Source organism: Cervus elaphus, chromosome 10 (genome assembly GCF_910594005.1).
Source record: "Cervus elaphus chromosome 10, mCerEla1.1, whole genome shotgun sequence".
NCBI classification, from domain to species: domain Eukaryota; kingdom Metazoa; phylum Chordata; class Mammalia; order Artiodactyla; family Cervidae; genus Cervus; species Cervus elaphus.
This window is the reverse complement of record NC_057824.1, coordinates 39,381,105-39,395,155: the sequence shown is the minus strand read 5'-3', so window position 1 is coordinate 39,395,155 and position 14,051 is coordinate 39,381,105. Positions and strand designations below refer to the sequence as shown.

Here is a 14,051-nt window from a genome sequence, read left to right as displayed (position 1 = left end):
AGCTTCTACCTGATGGTGGATAGATTTGCTATTGACAGTGCCACAGGGGCCAAGCTGTGCCCCAAGTAGAAGGGCGCAGTGTCTTGGAAGGTGAAACACTGGGAATTCAGGGAGACATCCCTTCAGGGTGGGGCAGGTGATTGGTGGATAATACTTGATTCTTGGTGGGGGAGCCGGTGGACTTGAAGGCTGGGGATGGGTCAAATATGGGGAAATGGAGGGAGAGAAGATGTTGAGATCGAGAGGTGGGAAAAGGGAGGTTATAAATCTGAACCACCAGGCAACAAGCAGCAGAAAAGGAGGTGAAAGGTGGCCATTAAAAATATCACCTCCAGGCTGATCTCCAGCCTCCAAGCCCTCTGTGTTGGCAGCTGTGAGGCTGGGCACGCCTCTCTGATTGCCCCTTCCCTCTCAGGTGGGCCCCGAGACACTCGAGAGCTCAGCTTTGTCTCACCTTGACCTGGCCACACCTGTAGGATTCTGTAGAGCCGCCCCCATATGGCGTAATCCTTGGCAAAGGCCGTTTGTGAAACGCTTTTCATTTACTCATTCCATCACCATGTCGTGTCCGGAGCATCTGTTACTGTACAGGCTACGAGGACACAGCAGCAAATGAGACACGTGGTCTCAGAGCTTCCGCTTGTCTCAGAGATGCTGTCTGGGCACTGTTTATTCACTAGTTTTAATTTTCATGTAGTTGATTTACAATGTTGTGTTAATTTCTACTGTACAGCAAGGTGATTTAGTTATACACACACATATATATATACATTCTTTTTATATTCTTTTCCATTATGGTTTATCACAGGATATTGAATATGGTTGTCTGTGCTATACAGGGAACCTTGCTGTTTATCCATTCTACATATAACAGCTTACATCTGCTAACCCCAACCTCCCACCCCATCCCTCTCCCAACCCCCTGCCCCTGACACCTGCCAGTTTGTTCTTTATGTCCATGAGTCTATTTCTGTTTCATAGAGAGGTTCATCTGTGTCATATTTTAGATTCCATGTGTAAGTAGTCTATGGTATTCGTCTTTCTTTCTGACTTACTTCACATAGTATGATAATCTCTAATTGCATCCATGCTACTGCAAATGGCATTGTTTCGTTCTTTTATATGGCTGAGCGGTATCCATTGTATATATGCAACACATCTTTATCTATTCATCTGTCAACTGACATTTAGGTCGTTTGCATGTCTTGGCTATTGTGAATAGTGCTGCTATGAACATGGGTGTGCATGTATCCTTCTGACTTAGTTTTGTTTGAATATATGCATCTGAATACTGTTCAGATGAGCTGGGAAACATCCTCTTTTGGTGCAAGGATTCTGAGCGCTCGATACATACACTTTAACATTAGATCCGCGGCTCCATGAGGGCGGGCCCTTGCCTCCTGGTTCACTGCTGCATCCCCAGCACCTTGAGTGGTGCCTGACACATAGTAGGTGCTCAATGGATGTTCACTGAATATAATTGCATGAATATCAAACACTGGTATTGGGAACCAAAGAGAAGTATATTTTTAGGGATCAAAATTAATCCAAACATCCTCAAGTATCACTGCTGGTTGTGATTTAGATTCCTAGGATTGAGAGGGAGAGAGAGAGTGAAGGAGAGAGGGACAGAGAAGGGGAATGATTTCCTCTGCACTGTTGTATTGTTTTCAGAATGGTCCAGAATGTGGTCAAGCCTACAGCCCAGGCATATCTACGTGTGTATATAACCCACGTAGAGGAAAAGTCCCCACGCATCCCATAGAGAACCCAGACAATAAACACATGACCAAATGCATACACAAGATCATTTTAGATGGAGACTGTGGTGAGACTATGAAAGAGAGAAAGAAGCATCCAGGGTGAGGGCATGAGGGTGGTGGCTAAGGAGGGGTGAGGGCCACCTTGGGTAGGGTGGCATACTGGTTGTTCGCTGTTCACCCCTCCACCTCTGTCCACTGCCCCCTGTGCCATGAGAGACTGCTCTACTCAGGGGCAGTGTCCAGACTCCCGCGTCCTCTGGTTTCCCTTTGGTTCCAGCCAGCGGGAGGCATCGGCAGGAAATCAGAGGGCAGAAAGGGGAGAAAGCTGGGGTTGAGACTTCCCTGGTGGTCCAGAATCTGCCTGCCAGTTCAGGGGACATGAGTTTGATCGCTGGTCCGGGAAGATCCCACATGCTGCAAGGCAGCTAAGCCCATGTGCCACAGCTACCAAAGCCCACTCGCTCTAGAGTCCATGCTCGGCAGCCAGAGAAGCCACCGCAAGCAAAAGCCGGTGCACCGTAACGAAGAGCAGCCCCTGCTCGCCACAGCTAGAGAAAGCCTGAGTACAGCAGTGAAGAACCAGTGTGGCCAAAAAAATGAAAATAAATCCATTTTAAAAAAAGTTGGGGTGGTCTTCCTCCCCTGCCTCATTCTCACCCTGTCGAGGTTTGACAGTGACCACATTCCTCTAAGGACTGTGTGGTCCCCAGACCAGCAGCATCAGCAGCCCCTGGGAATTTGTCAGAAACGCAGATTCTTAGGCCCTACTCCAGAATTTCTGGTCCTGATGCTTGCTTCGGCATGGCTAAGCTCCAAGGGGCAGGTCCTTCTCTGTGGCTTCACCTCTCGCAGCCTCCTTTCCCTCCCCAGCCCCTTCAGGCTGGAGCTGAGGGCTCCCCACTGTTGCCGGTCCCTCACCCCTGTCCCCACGTCTATGAATAGACCCTTCACTCAGCAGTCTGAGGCGAGCCCCTTCCAGGGTGCCATCTGTTTCCTGCTGGGACCCTGACTGGTCCAGATGGCCAGGATGTTAATTCATATTCCTTTAGACAGAGCATATACCCTCTAGGTTACCCTCTAGTCCACACAGGCTTCCCCAGTCATTCCTGGATATTGAGATCTCATGAATTGGCTACCTTTGGGGTGGGGCTGGGTTCCAAGTCCTATCCATTGACCACGGACCTTGAAGCAGGAGGCAAAGATGAAGATCTTGTGCTGGATATTTCCTTTGAGGCTATGGTGGGTCTGAGTCCCTTCTTACCAGCAAAGTGCTTCCCATGAGTTTATTTCTCTGGTTCTCATGGGACTGAATATCCATTCTCTGGGATAGAGAGAAATTCAGACTTCACATAATGCAGGTTCCCTCCCAGCCCTGGGGTGATGTGAAGTTTTCAGGACTTTTTGGAGAACCTCTGGTCTTCTTCTGGGAGAAGGAGGTCAGAGGGGATCAGAGGTGGAGGAGCGATGGGCAAAAGGGCATCTTCAAGGGGGCACAGATGAGGCAGCTAGCAGGCAGTGTCCTTGGGTTTGAGGGGAACAGTGGAAGGCGTGGGGCCATGTCCCTGTAACTACCGTAATTACAGGGGCCTTTATCCCTGTAACTACCACTTGGCTGGACTCCTGCCTGCTGAGCGGTCCTTGCTGTGCTGCCCGGTGTTGGCGCCGAGCCCTGCGGATCCACCCGCTAATAAGCACTGCAGAAACACTAGCATGGATGATCATCCTTTTTCTAGATAGGGAAACCGAGGCACCAAAAGATTCATGTTGATGTCGCATGTCTGGTAAGTGATGGAGTCAGGTTGGAACCCAGGCAGGTCTGGCTCCACGGCCACATGCCACCAACTCCATGGTGGTGACCCAGAGGTCAATCTTCTCTCTCCTCCCACAATGTACATGTCTCCTCTGACCCCTGTGTGGGCGGTGACAGTGATGATGATGATGACAGTCACCATCTCCTAAGCGTCTACTCTTTCTTCTTAAAAGAAACATTTCATTTATGTATTTGGCTGTGCCAGGTCTTAGGTGCATCAGGTGGAATCTTTCGTTGCGGCACTTAGGATCTTCTTTAGTTGCAGCATGCAAACTCTTGGTTACAGCATGTGGGAATCTATTTTCCTGACCAGGGATCAAACCTGGGCCCCCTGCATTGGGAGCGTGGAGTCTTAGCCCCTGGGCCACCAGGGAAGTCCCTAAGTTCTTACTCTATTCCAGGCGTCCTAAGTTGTTGGCCCATGTTGAGTCTTTATAACACCCCTACAGGTCTGTGCCTGTTCTACAGACTAGGAACTCAAGGTCCAGAAAGACTGGGAACTCACATGACAGGAAGTGATGGAGTCAGGATTTGGGCCTGACCCTACTGATTCCAGAGTTCAGAGCTTGGCCACCCTGCTCTCCTGCCCCATAAACACTGCCGCTTGAAGGAGTGTCCAGTGCAATAGCACCAACCGCCACTAAAGTGACTTTCTATTGCTTTTCTAATGCTGAAAATCGATATTTTTATTTAAAAATATATATTTAAAATAAGATATATTTATTTAAAAAATATATAAAATAAATATATGCTTATTTTTGGCTGCGCTGGGTCTTCCTTAATGTGTGCTGGCTTTCTCTAGTTGTGGCGAGCGGGGGCTTTTCTTCCATGTGGTGCGCGGGCTTCTCATTGCTGTGGCTTCTCTTGTTTTGGAGCATGGGCTCCAGGACGCATAGGCTTCAGTTGTGGCTTAATTTCCCCAAGGTATGTGGGGTCTTCCTAGACCAGGGATTGAACCAGTGTTTGCTGCATTAACAGGCAGATTCTTAACCACTGGATCCCCAGGAAAGCTTCAAAAATAGATGTTTTTACAGATCAGATTAGAGGGTGAATCTTACCCTGGTTGTCTGACTAGAATCACCTGGGGGCTTTGAAAACCCACTGATGTTTAGGCCTCCTGCTGACAAATTAAATCAGAATGTCTGTGGGTGGGCTTCCCAAGGGCTAAGAACCACTTACGCTGGGTGATCTTTAGGATCCTTCCTGGCTTCCCTGGTGGCTCAGTTGATAAAGACTGTCTGCAATGCAGAGGACATCATGTGAAATGCTGGGCTGGATGAAGCACAAGCTGGAATCAAGGTTGCCGGGAGAAATATCAATAACCTCAGATACACAGATGACACCACCCTTATGGCAGAAAGTGAAGAGGAACTGAAGAGCCTCTTGATGAAAGTGAAAGAGGAGAGTGAAAAAGCTGGCTTAACACTCAACATTCAGAAAACGAAGATCATGGCATCTGGTCCCATCACCCCATGCCCAATGGATGGGGAAACAATGGAAACAGTGACAGACTTCATTTTCTTGGGCTCCAAAATCACTGCACATGGTGACTGCAACCATGAAATTAAAAGACACTTGCTCCTTGGAAGAAAAGCTATGACCAACCTAGACAGCATATAAAAAGCAGAGACATTACTTTGCTAACAAAGGTCCATCTAGTCAAAGCTATGGTTTTTCCAGGAGTTGTGTATGGATGTGAGAGTTGGACTATAAAGAAAGCTGAGCACTGAAGAACTGATGCTTTTGAACTGTGGTGTTGGAAAAGACTCTTGAGAGTCCCTTGGACTGAAGGAGATCAAACCAGTCCATCCTAAAGGAAATCAGTCCTGAATATTCTTTGGAAGGACTGATGCTGAAGCTCCAATACTTTGGCCACCTGATGGGAAGAACTGACTCATTGGAAAAGACCCTGATGCTGGGAAGGATTGAAGGCAGGAGGTGAAGGGGACGACAGAGGATGAGATGGTTGGATGGCATCACTGACTCGATGGACATGAGTTTGAGCAAGCTCCAGGAGTTGGTGATGGACAGGGAGGCCTGGCGTGCTGCAGTCCATGGGGTTGCAAAGAGTTGGACACGCCTGAGTGACTCAACTGAATTGAACTGAACTGCAATGTAGGAGACCTGATTTTGATCCCTTGGTCAGGAAGATCCCCTGGAAAGGAAAATGGCAACCCACTCCAGTATTTCTTGCCTGGGAGATCCCATGGATACAGGAGTCTGGTGGGCTGCAGTCCATGTAGTTGCAAGAGTCAAACACGACTGAGCAACTAAATCCCCGTCATCCCCAGCTTTCTGCTTCCGTGGTTCGAGGAAGGTATGCTGCCCTCAGGCGGTGGTAACAGGCCACAGCTCCATGATCTTATTGACAAGCCTCAGTGTGAACACTTGTCTTCAGTTTTATACCCAAACGAAATCCCTTGTTCCACATATAGATTTAATAATGATTGTAAAAAACATTAACGTTTTAAGAACTACTTCTGAAAGCAATTAGCCAATATGTTAGTTTGATGCCTTTCTCACAAATGGTTAGCTAACTTTTATCATGGAACTAGGACTGTAGAACCAAAAAAATCTCTTCTGAGTTTGGATTTTCGTCGTTAGACTTGTTGACGATCGATATATCCAGGCTTTCTTATGTCATCACTATTATTTTTCCTTAAACCTCAGCTTTGCCCTGCACGGGCAGTGTGGGCCAATTTCGACCATCTCTGCTCAAACATCTTCTGTTTGGTCTACTCCACATAGAGGAAATGGATGCGTGAGAGTCATTTTATTTAGCCCCTAGAGGATTTTCCCCATGTACATGGAGCTATGTTCTTAGAGAGTTGCTTTCAGGACCCTGATGCTCTGCAAATGGGAATAGATAGCTGGAACAACTTTAGGGCATAGAGTTTGGAGCCTATGGACTTGGGTTGAATGTGTCAGTTACTGTCTATGTGGTCTTGGGCAAGTCACTTCAGAGCCTCTGTTTGCTTGTCTCTAAAATAGGGATTCTCAGAACGACATTACAGGCTGTTAAGGAATTAAAGAGAAAGCAAACATACTTTTACAATAAAACTACTCAACAAACTAGGAATAAAAGGGAGCTCCGCCAGTTGATAAAGAGTATCTATGAAAGGAATATCTATGCATGCGTGCTCCATCATGTCCAATTCTTTGTGACCTCATGGACTGTAGCCCACCAAATTCCTCTGTCCTTGGAATTATATATAGTATATATACATGCTTGTATATAGTACATTATAAGAATCCACTAAAAACTACTAGAATAAATGAATTCAGCAAGATTTCAAGGTACACGGTCAGAATAAAAGTCCATAAAAATATTTTAATTTCTTTTAGAATCAAAGAAAAAGAGAAAAATTTCGATACACTGAGTTGGGCGAAAAGTTCATTCCAGTGTTTCCAGGTATTATGGAAAACCTGAACGAACTTTTTGGCCAACCCAAAATAATGTTAATGCATTAATGTTTAACCAATGCATTTGTAAAATATAATTTCTAATTTAAATTTTTTATTGAGGAAGAGACCCCAAAGGCAAAAGAACCTAGGGTCCACAAAGTTTTAATGGGGCCCTTGCTGCTCGTATGAATTTGACGGTAAAAATTTTCCCTCTCTAGTTTTGAGAGGAAAAATATAATGTAAAGAAAGTTTAAGGTGATGCATTCAAAACCCATGCATTCTTAAAGTGTTAGGCGCTCAATTGTGTCTGATGCTTTGTGACCCATGGACTGTGGCCTGCTGGGCTTCTCTGTCCATTGAATTCTCGAGGTAAGAATAGTGGAGTAGGTTGCCATTCCCTTCTCCAGGGGATCTTTCCTGACCCAGGAAAGGGATCGAACCCAGGTCTCCTGCATTGCAAGCAGATTCTTAACTGTCTGAGCCACCAGGGAACCCTGGGCGGGGAAGAGGTGGGGATGGGGTGTGGACGGAGAGGCTGATGGAGGCCAGTCCTGCGTCCACGTGAAGGAATCTGGGCTTGATTTTGGGATGGTGTTTTGAGCAGGAGTGTGTGTCCTTGTGTGTGTGCTTGTGACATAATGTGTGGTGTGAAAATACCCCTCCAGCTGCAGTGTGGAGAGTGGATCAGACAGAGGCCCAGGGAGCCCAGTGATGGCTTCTGCCCTCGTCCTGCTGGGCCTGGATGGGGTGGAGGCCGAGGAAAGGGCCACAGGGCTTTGAGGAGGTGCAAGCGACAAGGCTGGATAGATTGCGCTGGGAGGTGACAGGAGGTGGCATCACAGCGGGGGCTGTTCAGTTGAGTTTGCATCTTTGCCATCCACATTCCTCGGGGTGTTGGCTTTCTGGGAATTAAGGTTAGGAAAGAAGCTGCTCAGGTTAGACATGCTTGGGCCGCTGCTCAGTCTGGGGCTCCTGGGAGGGGGAGAGGTGAAAGCCCAAAGCTCTCACTTCCTCTCATATTCTGAAAATCTTTCTTTTCTTTTTTTCCCCCAAAGGTGAAAAATGCCGCAGCTTCATTGACCTGGCCCCGGCTTCAGAGAAAGGTAGGTGTGGCCCAGCTCAGGTGTGCCAGCCTCGCCCTCTGGGACACTTCCCGCAGGCCTGGGAGAGCCTGTCTGTTAGCACCCCTGGGTGGTGGTGCCCCAAAGTGCCAGGATCCTGTTGCAAAGCTTTGAGTTCCTTGAGTGGTCAGAGCAGTGGGAGAGGCAGGTGGAGGGTCCTCATCTTGCCCCCTACCCCTCTACCTACCCACAGTGGGTGTGTGGTCCTGAGAATCCTTCCGCTTCTGCTACTTGTAGAGCATGCTGGGACTTTGGGGGAGGTAGGATGGGTGTGTGGAATTTAGGGTCAGGCAAGACAGTGCTGGGGGCATTGCCTCCCAGTATAGGATTTGTCCTTGGAAGGGAGGAAAGCCAGATGTTCTGTTTCTGCCATCTCATGGGTGTGGGGAGGTCCAGCCTGATTGGACACTGTTTCTCAGACAGGATCCACTGATGTTCAGGGCCAAATATCAGAGATTTTGAGCCCAGTGACACTCAGATAGGATGACTGGGGGTGGGCTGCAGCTTATGTAGGGGGCAGAGTAGTCAGGATTACGTTTAGTTGGAAGTAAAGTGTTAATAAGTGTTAGTCACTCAGTTGTTTCTGACTCTGTGACCCCATGGACTGAACCCACCAGGCTCCTCTGTCCATGGGATTCTCCAGGCAAGAATATTGGAGTGGATAGACATTCCCTTCTCCAGGGGAACTTTCCTGACCCAGGGATTGAACTTGGGTCTCCTGCATTGCAGGCAGATTCTTAACTGTCTAAGCCACCAGGTGACCCCAAATAACTGGCTTCAGTGGAGAAATGTGTTTATAGCTTTTACAAAGATTTGAAATCCAGAGTGGATCTGCTCCATACAGTCCTTAGGATCCCAGCACTTGAGGGTCCTCTCCATCATCCTTTGTCCTCGTGGTCTAAGAGGGCGGTTGGAGCTCCAGCTGTCACATCTGTATTCCAGGCAACAGGATAGAGGAAGGGCAAGAAAGAACGGGCAAAATCTTGCGTGTCAACTGGGTTCCCAGAAGTTGGCCCATGACATGGGCTCACTTCCTCTTTGCCAGAACTTGATTATAGCTGCAAAGGAGTCAGGGAAATGAGATCATAATCAGCAACCTTGGGCTCAGCTAAAAGTCAGGGGTTCTATCATTGTGGGGTGTGGGCAGGAGAATGAATACTGGAGGCTGTGCTATCACAAGAACATAGGGCATGGCTGCCTCCCCACCTGCCTACCCCCCACCACAAAGGAGAACCCCTGCCAAGAGCAAACAGGTGTGCAGGGCCCTTTGGACAGCCTGGAGATTAGGAGAGGGCTCTGGTCCTGGGAGTTGGGATCGGGAAACAGGCAAGGGTTCAGTCCTATGCATTGGAGTCCTGTATTTGTATACATCCTATTCAAATATGGAGGGCCTTGGTAGGCACTGTTGTTGTTCAGCCACTAAGTTGTGTCTGACTCTTTTTCGACCCCATGGACTGGAGCCCGCCAGGCTCCTCTGTCCATGGGATTTCCCAGGCAAAAATATTGGAGTGGGTTGCCATTTCCTCCTCCAGGGGATCTTCCTGACCCAGGGATTCAACCCATGTCTCCTGCATTGCAGGAGGATTCTTTACCACTGAGCCACCAGGGAAGCCCTTGGCAAGCATGGGTCAGGGAAAATTAAGTCCAGGACATGTGGCCACCCACAGCCCCTGCTGGTAGGGCTGAGTTTGGGGTTTCCTTGCAGTGTCAGGAGGTTTAAGAGCCTGGAGGGCCGGGACTCTAACCCCTCCAAGGTGTTGGCAGAGATGGGGTAGGCAAGGGGGTGTGTGCCATTGAGGCTGATGACATTCCTGTCTTGCGCACACTGTCCCCTGGGAGAGCTCTGGCCAGGTGACAGCTGGTGAGACTGAGGGGCCTGTGATAGGAGGCCCGCGGTGCCCTCAGGCCCAAGACGAGGCTGGACTCCCCTGCTGAGCAAGCATGTGGCCGTGGGGACTGCCTCCTCTATTTCCTTTGATTTCCACCCACACTCTGTAGCGACCCTTGTATTGCATCTTAGAAGTCAACACCTGCATGTAGCCATGCCTGAGGCTTCGGGCTGAGCGACTCAGACCGTGCCTCTCAAACTGAGATCTCCAGAAAATACTGTGAATACAGCTGCCAATAAATGACTGATACGTGATTGATTGGATACCATGTGCCGGGCACTGAGCCATGCGCTGTGAATGTATTAACTGGGAAGCCTCCCCTCAACCTTGTGAAGAAGGGGCTGACTTTCTCTCCCCACTTGACAGATGAGGAAACTGAGGCTTAGAGATATTAAGCCACTCACATCTCACATCTCATAAGGCAGGGGTCCCCACCCCCTGGGCCATGGATGGGTGCTGGTCTGTGATTAGGGACTGGGTCACAGCAGTAGGTGAGTAGCAGGTGAGTACTGTATTTATAGCTGCTCCCCATCGCTCTCATTACTGCCTGAGCTCTGCTTCCTGTCAGGTCAGCATTGGCATAATAAATGTAATGCACTTGAATTATCTAGAAACATCCCTCCCCCGGACCCTTGGTCCGTAGAAAAATGGTCTTCCATGAAATCAGTCCCTGGTGCCAAAAAGGTTGGGGATCGTGTCATAAGTGGCAGAGTGCACACTCCACACCCCACCCTTGTACTGCAGGTTACCTGTAGGCAACCTCTATGATGCCCATCCCATAATCCCCAAGGCCTTGGAGTTTCTGGGTCACCTCTGCTCCAGATCTGATTCCAGGACGCATGACCATGTGTTGTTCTTCAGTCATTCAGTCATGTCTGACTTTGCAATCATGGACTGCAGCACGCCAGGCTTCCCTGTCCACCATCTCCTGGAGCTTGCTCAAACGCATGTCCATTGAGTTGGTGATGCCATCCGACCATCTCATCCTCTGTCATCCCCTTCTCCTCCCGCCTTCGATCTTTCCCAGCATCAGGGTCTTTTCCAATGAGTCGGCTAAAGTATTTTGCTTCAGGTGGCTAAAGTATTGGAGCTTCAGCTTCAGCATCAGTCCTTCCAATGAATGTTCGGGGTCGATTTCCTTTAGGATGGACTGGTTTGATCTCCTTGCAGTCGAAGGGACTCTCAGGAGTCTTCTCGGTGTGTGCACATGTGAATGTGTGTGCATGTCCAGTTGAGGGTGAGGGTGTGCTCCTGTGAGTGTGCACATGGATCTTGTGTGTGTGCCTGCATGCACACTGGTGGGTGAGTGGGCAGGGAGGCAGGTATGTGTGTGTGCATGTAGGAGTGTGTGGATGTGTGTACATGGGCATGTGTGTCCGTGTATAGCAGCAGGTGGGTTTCTCTTGCCTCTTGCTGGGGGCATCAGATCTTTATTTCTGCTTCTTTTACAAGGACCCAGGGCCCCAGAGAAGTTGTTTCTTTGTGTTTACTAGCCTTGTGATTTTACTTTCAGGGCTTGGCGGCCACGCCGAGGACCTTCCTTCTGTGTAAATGAAAGTGTTTATAAGGAGGCTGAGTGGGCTGGTTTTGCAGACCAGTTTTCATGGACTCAATGCCTCTCAAGCACTTAAGGTCTCCCTCAGGGCCGGAGGGGTTTGGTTGTGGCAGCTCGGTGGCAAGTTCCCAAGCCTCCTGGCCCCTCCCAGGGGCACCTGCAGGAGTGAAGTGCTCCTAGACCCTCTGTGTGCTCCCCGAGTCCTCACCATATTGACTGTCCATTTCACAGGTGAGGAGCCTGAGCTGCAGAGAGGGAGGGATTGGTTCTGGGTCATGGTGATGTTGCAGCCCACGTGTGTTCTCTCCCTAAGCACACTCTTCTGCCAGACTGTGACTTCACCTGCTTCCCCTGTGACTTCCTGCTTGCTTTGCAAAATCCAATCATAATCATTAGTGTTAGGTGACACTAACAAGGACTGGCTTTCCTGCAGTGCTTGCCACGTGCCAGGCACTGTTCTGAGAACTTTACACCCATTGGCTCATTTAATCCCCATTTTACAGATGAAGAGACTGAGGTCTAGAGAGTTAATTGACTTGCCCAAGGTCACATAGTTAGGATACTGGGATTTGGACCTGAGTCATCTATCTGGCTCTTAAATGCCTGGTTCTTCTGCTGAAAAGCTAGGCCTTTCGAGCCTGTGGTGTGTGTGTGTGTGTGAGTGTGTGTGATTGAAGCCCTTCTCAAATGGCCCCCATCTTTGCCATTTTCTCCAGTACTCTCCTGTCTGTCCCTCCCCTACTCTCTCCCCTGGCAAAATATGTGTCTGTCATCAGTGTTTTTAACATGGCATATTTTTGTTGGTTCTCCTGATCATTCTAGCTTTCTGCTTCACGTGGGAAATCACTTTCCATTTTAAACCAGCCTAAGCCACATCCACTTTTCATCTGGATTCCTGCCACAGTCTCTTAACAGGTTACATCTTTTTATTTTTGCCCCCTGTTGCACTGGTAGCCAGAAGGATCTTTTGAAAGCATAAATCATCTCATGTGGTTCCCTTTAAAACCCTCTTTTGGCTCCCATCTCGCTCAAAGGAAAAGTCAGCATTCTCATCGTGGCCTGTGTGATCTAGGGGATCCGGCCCTGGACATACAGGAGCCCTTCTCCTGAGATCTCCCCCTGTCACCACACTTCAGTCTCCAATATCTTTTTTTGTTGCTGTCCAGTCGCTAAGTCATGTCTGACTCTTTGCGACCCCATGGACTGCAGCACGCCAGGCTTCCCTGTCCTTGACTGTCTTCTGGAGTTTGCACAAACTCATGTCCATTGATTTGGTGTTGCTATCTAAACACCCCATTCTCTGTCGCCCTCTTCTCCTCCTGCCCTCAATCTTTCCCAGCATCAGGGTCTTTTCCAGTGAGTCAGCTCTTCGCATCAGGTAGCCAGAGTTTCAGCTTCAGCGTCTGTCCTTCCAATGAATGTTTAGGATTGTTTTCCTTTAGGATTGACTAGTTTGGTTTCCAAGGGACTCTCACAAGTCTTCTCCAGCACCACAAAGTCCTTACTGTTTCTTGAGTCGGCCAAGCTAGTGTGTGCCCCAGGATCTTTGCATTTGTTTCCTGCTCCTGGAACACTGTTCTCTCAGTTCTTGGCACAGCTGCTTCCTGCTCATCCCTCGAATGTCGTATCTTCAGGGCCGCCTTCCTTTAACATCCTTAGAGCAGCCCTTCCTCTTGCCGTGTTCTTTGCTGCCCCCTTCTCTGTTTAGTTGTCTTTATATCATATATGAAATGTGTCCAGTGCTTCTTTGATTAACAGTGGTCTCCCCTGACAGACTGTCAGTTCCATGAGGGCAGGAATTCTGTCTTATTCATGACTCACGTTATCCTCAGGGCCCAGAGCAATATTGAATTAATCAAAATATAAACATTGATTTTTTTTTTTTACTGTATACACGTTATCAAAATTATAGCAATTCTTACATGTATAAATGAGAAATGAAAGTCTCTTATAAGCCCACCCTTAGATATTCACTGGTAATTGTTTGATTTATTAGTCCTTGAAGAAGGATAGAAGGATGAAAGATAGGTAGGTAGATAGATAAATACACATATATGTGCACACACATACACACAGTGGCTTCTCTGGTGGTTCAGACAGTAAAGAATCCTCCTTCAATGCAGGAGACCCAGGTTTAATTTCTGGGTCGGGAAGATTACCCTGGAGAAGGGAATGGCTACTGACTCTAGTGGGTACTCTAATATTCTTGTCTGGAGAATTCCATGGACAGTGGAGCCTGGTGAGCTACAGTCCATGGGATTGCAGAGTTGGACACGACTGCGTGACTAACACACATGCGCACACACACACACACACACACACACATAGACAGTAAGTCCCCTACATATGTTCCTTCAAGTTTCAAACTTTCAAAGATGTGGACATGCATTCCATCAGCGTCAGGCATGAGTGAAATTGTAGCCTTCCCTCTGTCTCCTGTTGCTGACAATCCTTTGGCTCCACCGTCTCCCACCTCCCCTCCCTCCTCCGGTCAGTAGCTCTTCTTGC

The 14,051-nt window shown here is 48.5% G+C and overlaps 1 protein-coding gene across 3 annotated transcripts in view; it reads left to right on the top strand.

Moving 5' to 3' along the window:
• GSG1L (GSG1 like) overlaps positions 1-14,051 on the top strand; it is a 253,377-nt gene that overhangs the window by 79,008 nt on the left and 160,318 nt on the right. For all 3 annotated transcript variants that reach the window (XM_043914577.1, XM_043914579.1, XM_043914576.1), the window contains exon 2: positions 8,034-8,081. In XM_043914577.1, coding sequence (XP_043770512.1) covers positions 8,034-8,081 — 48 coding nt within the window. The remainder of the gene's footprint in view (positions 1-8,033; positions 8,082-14,051) is intronic.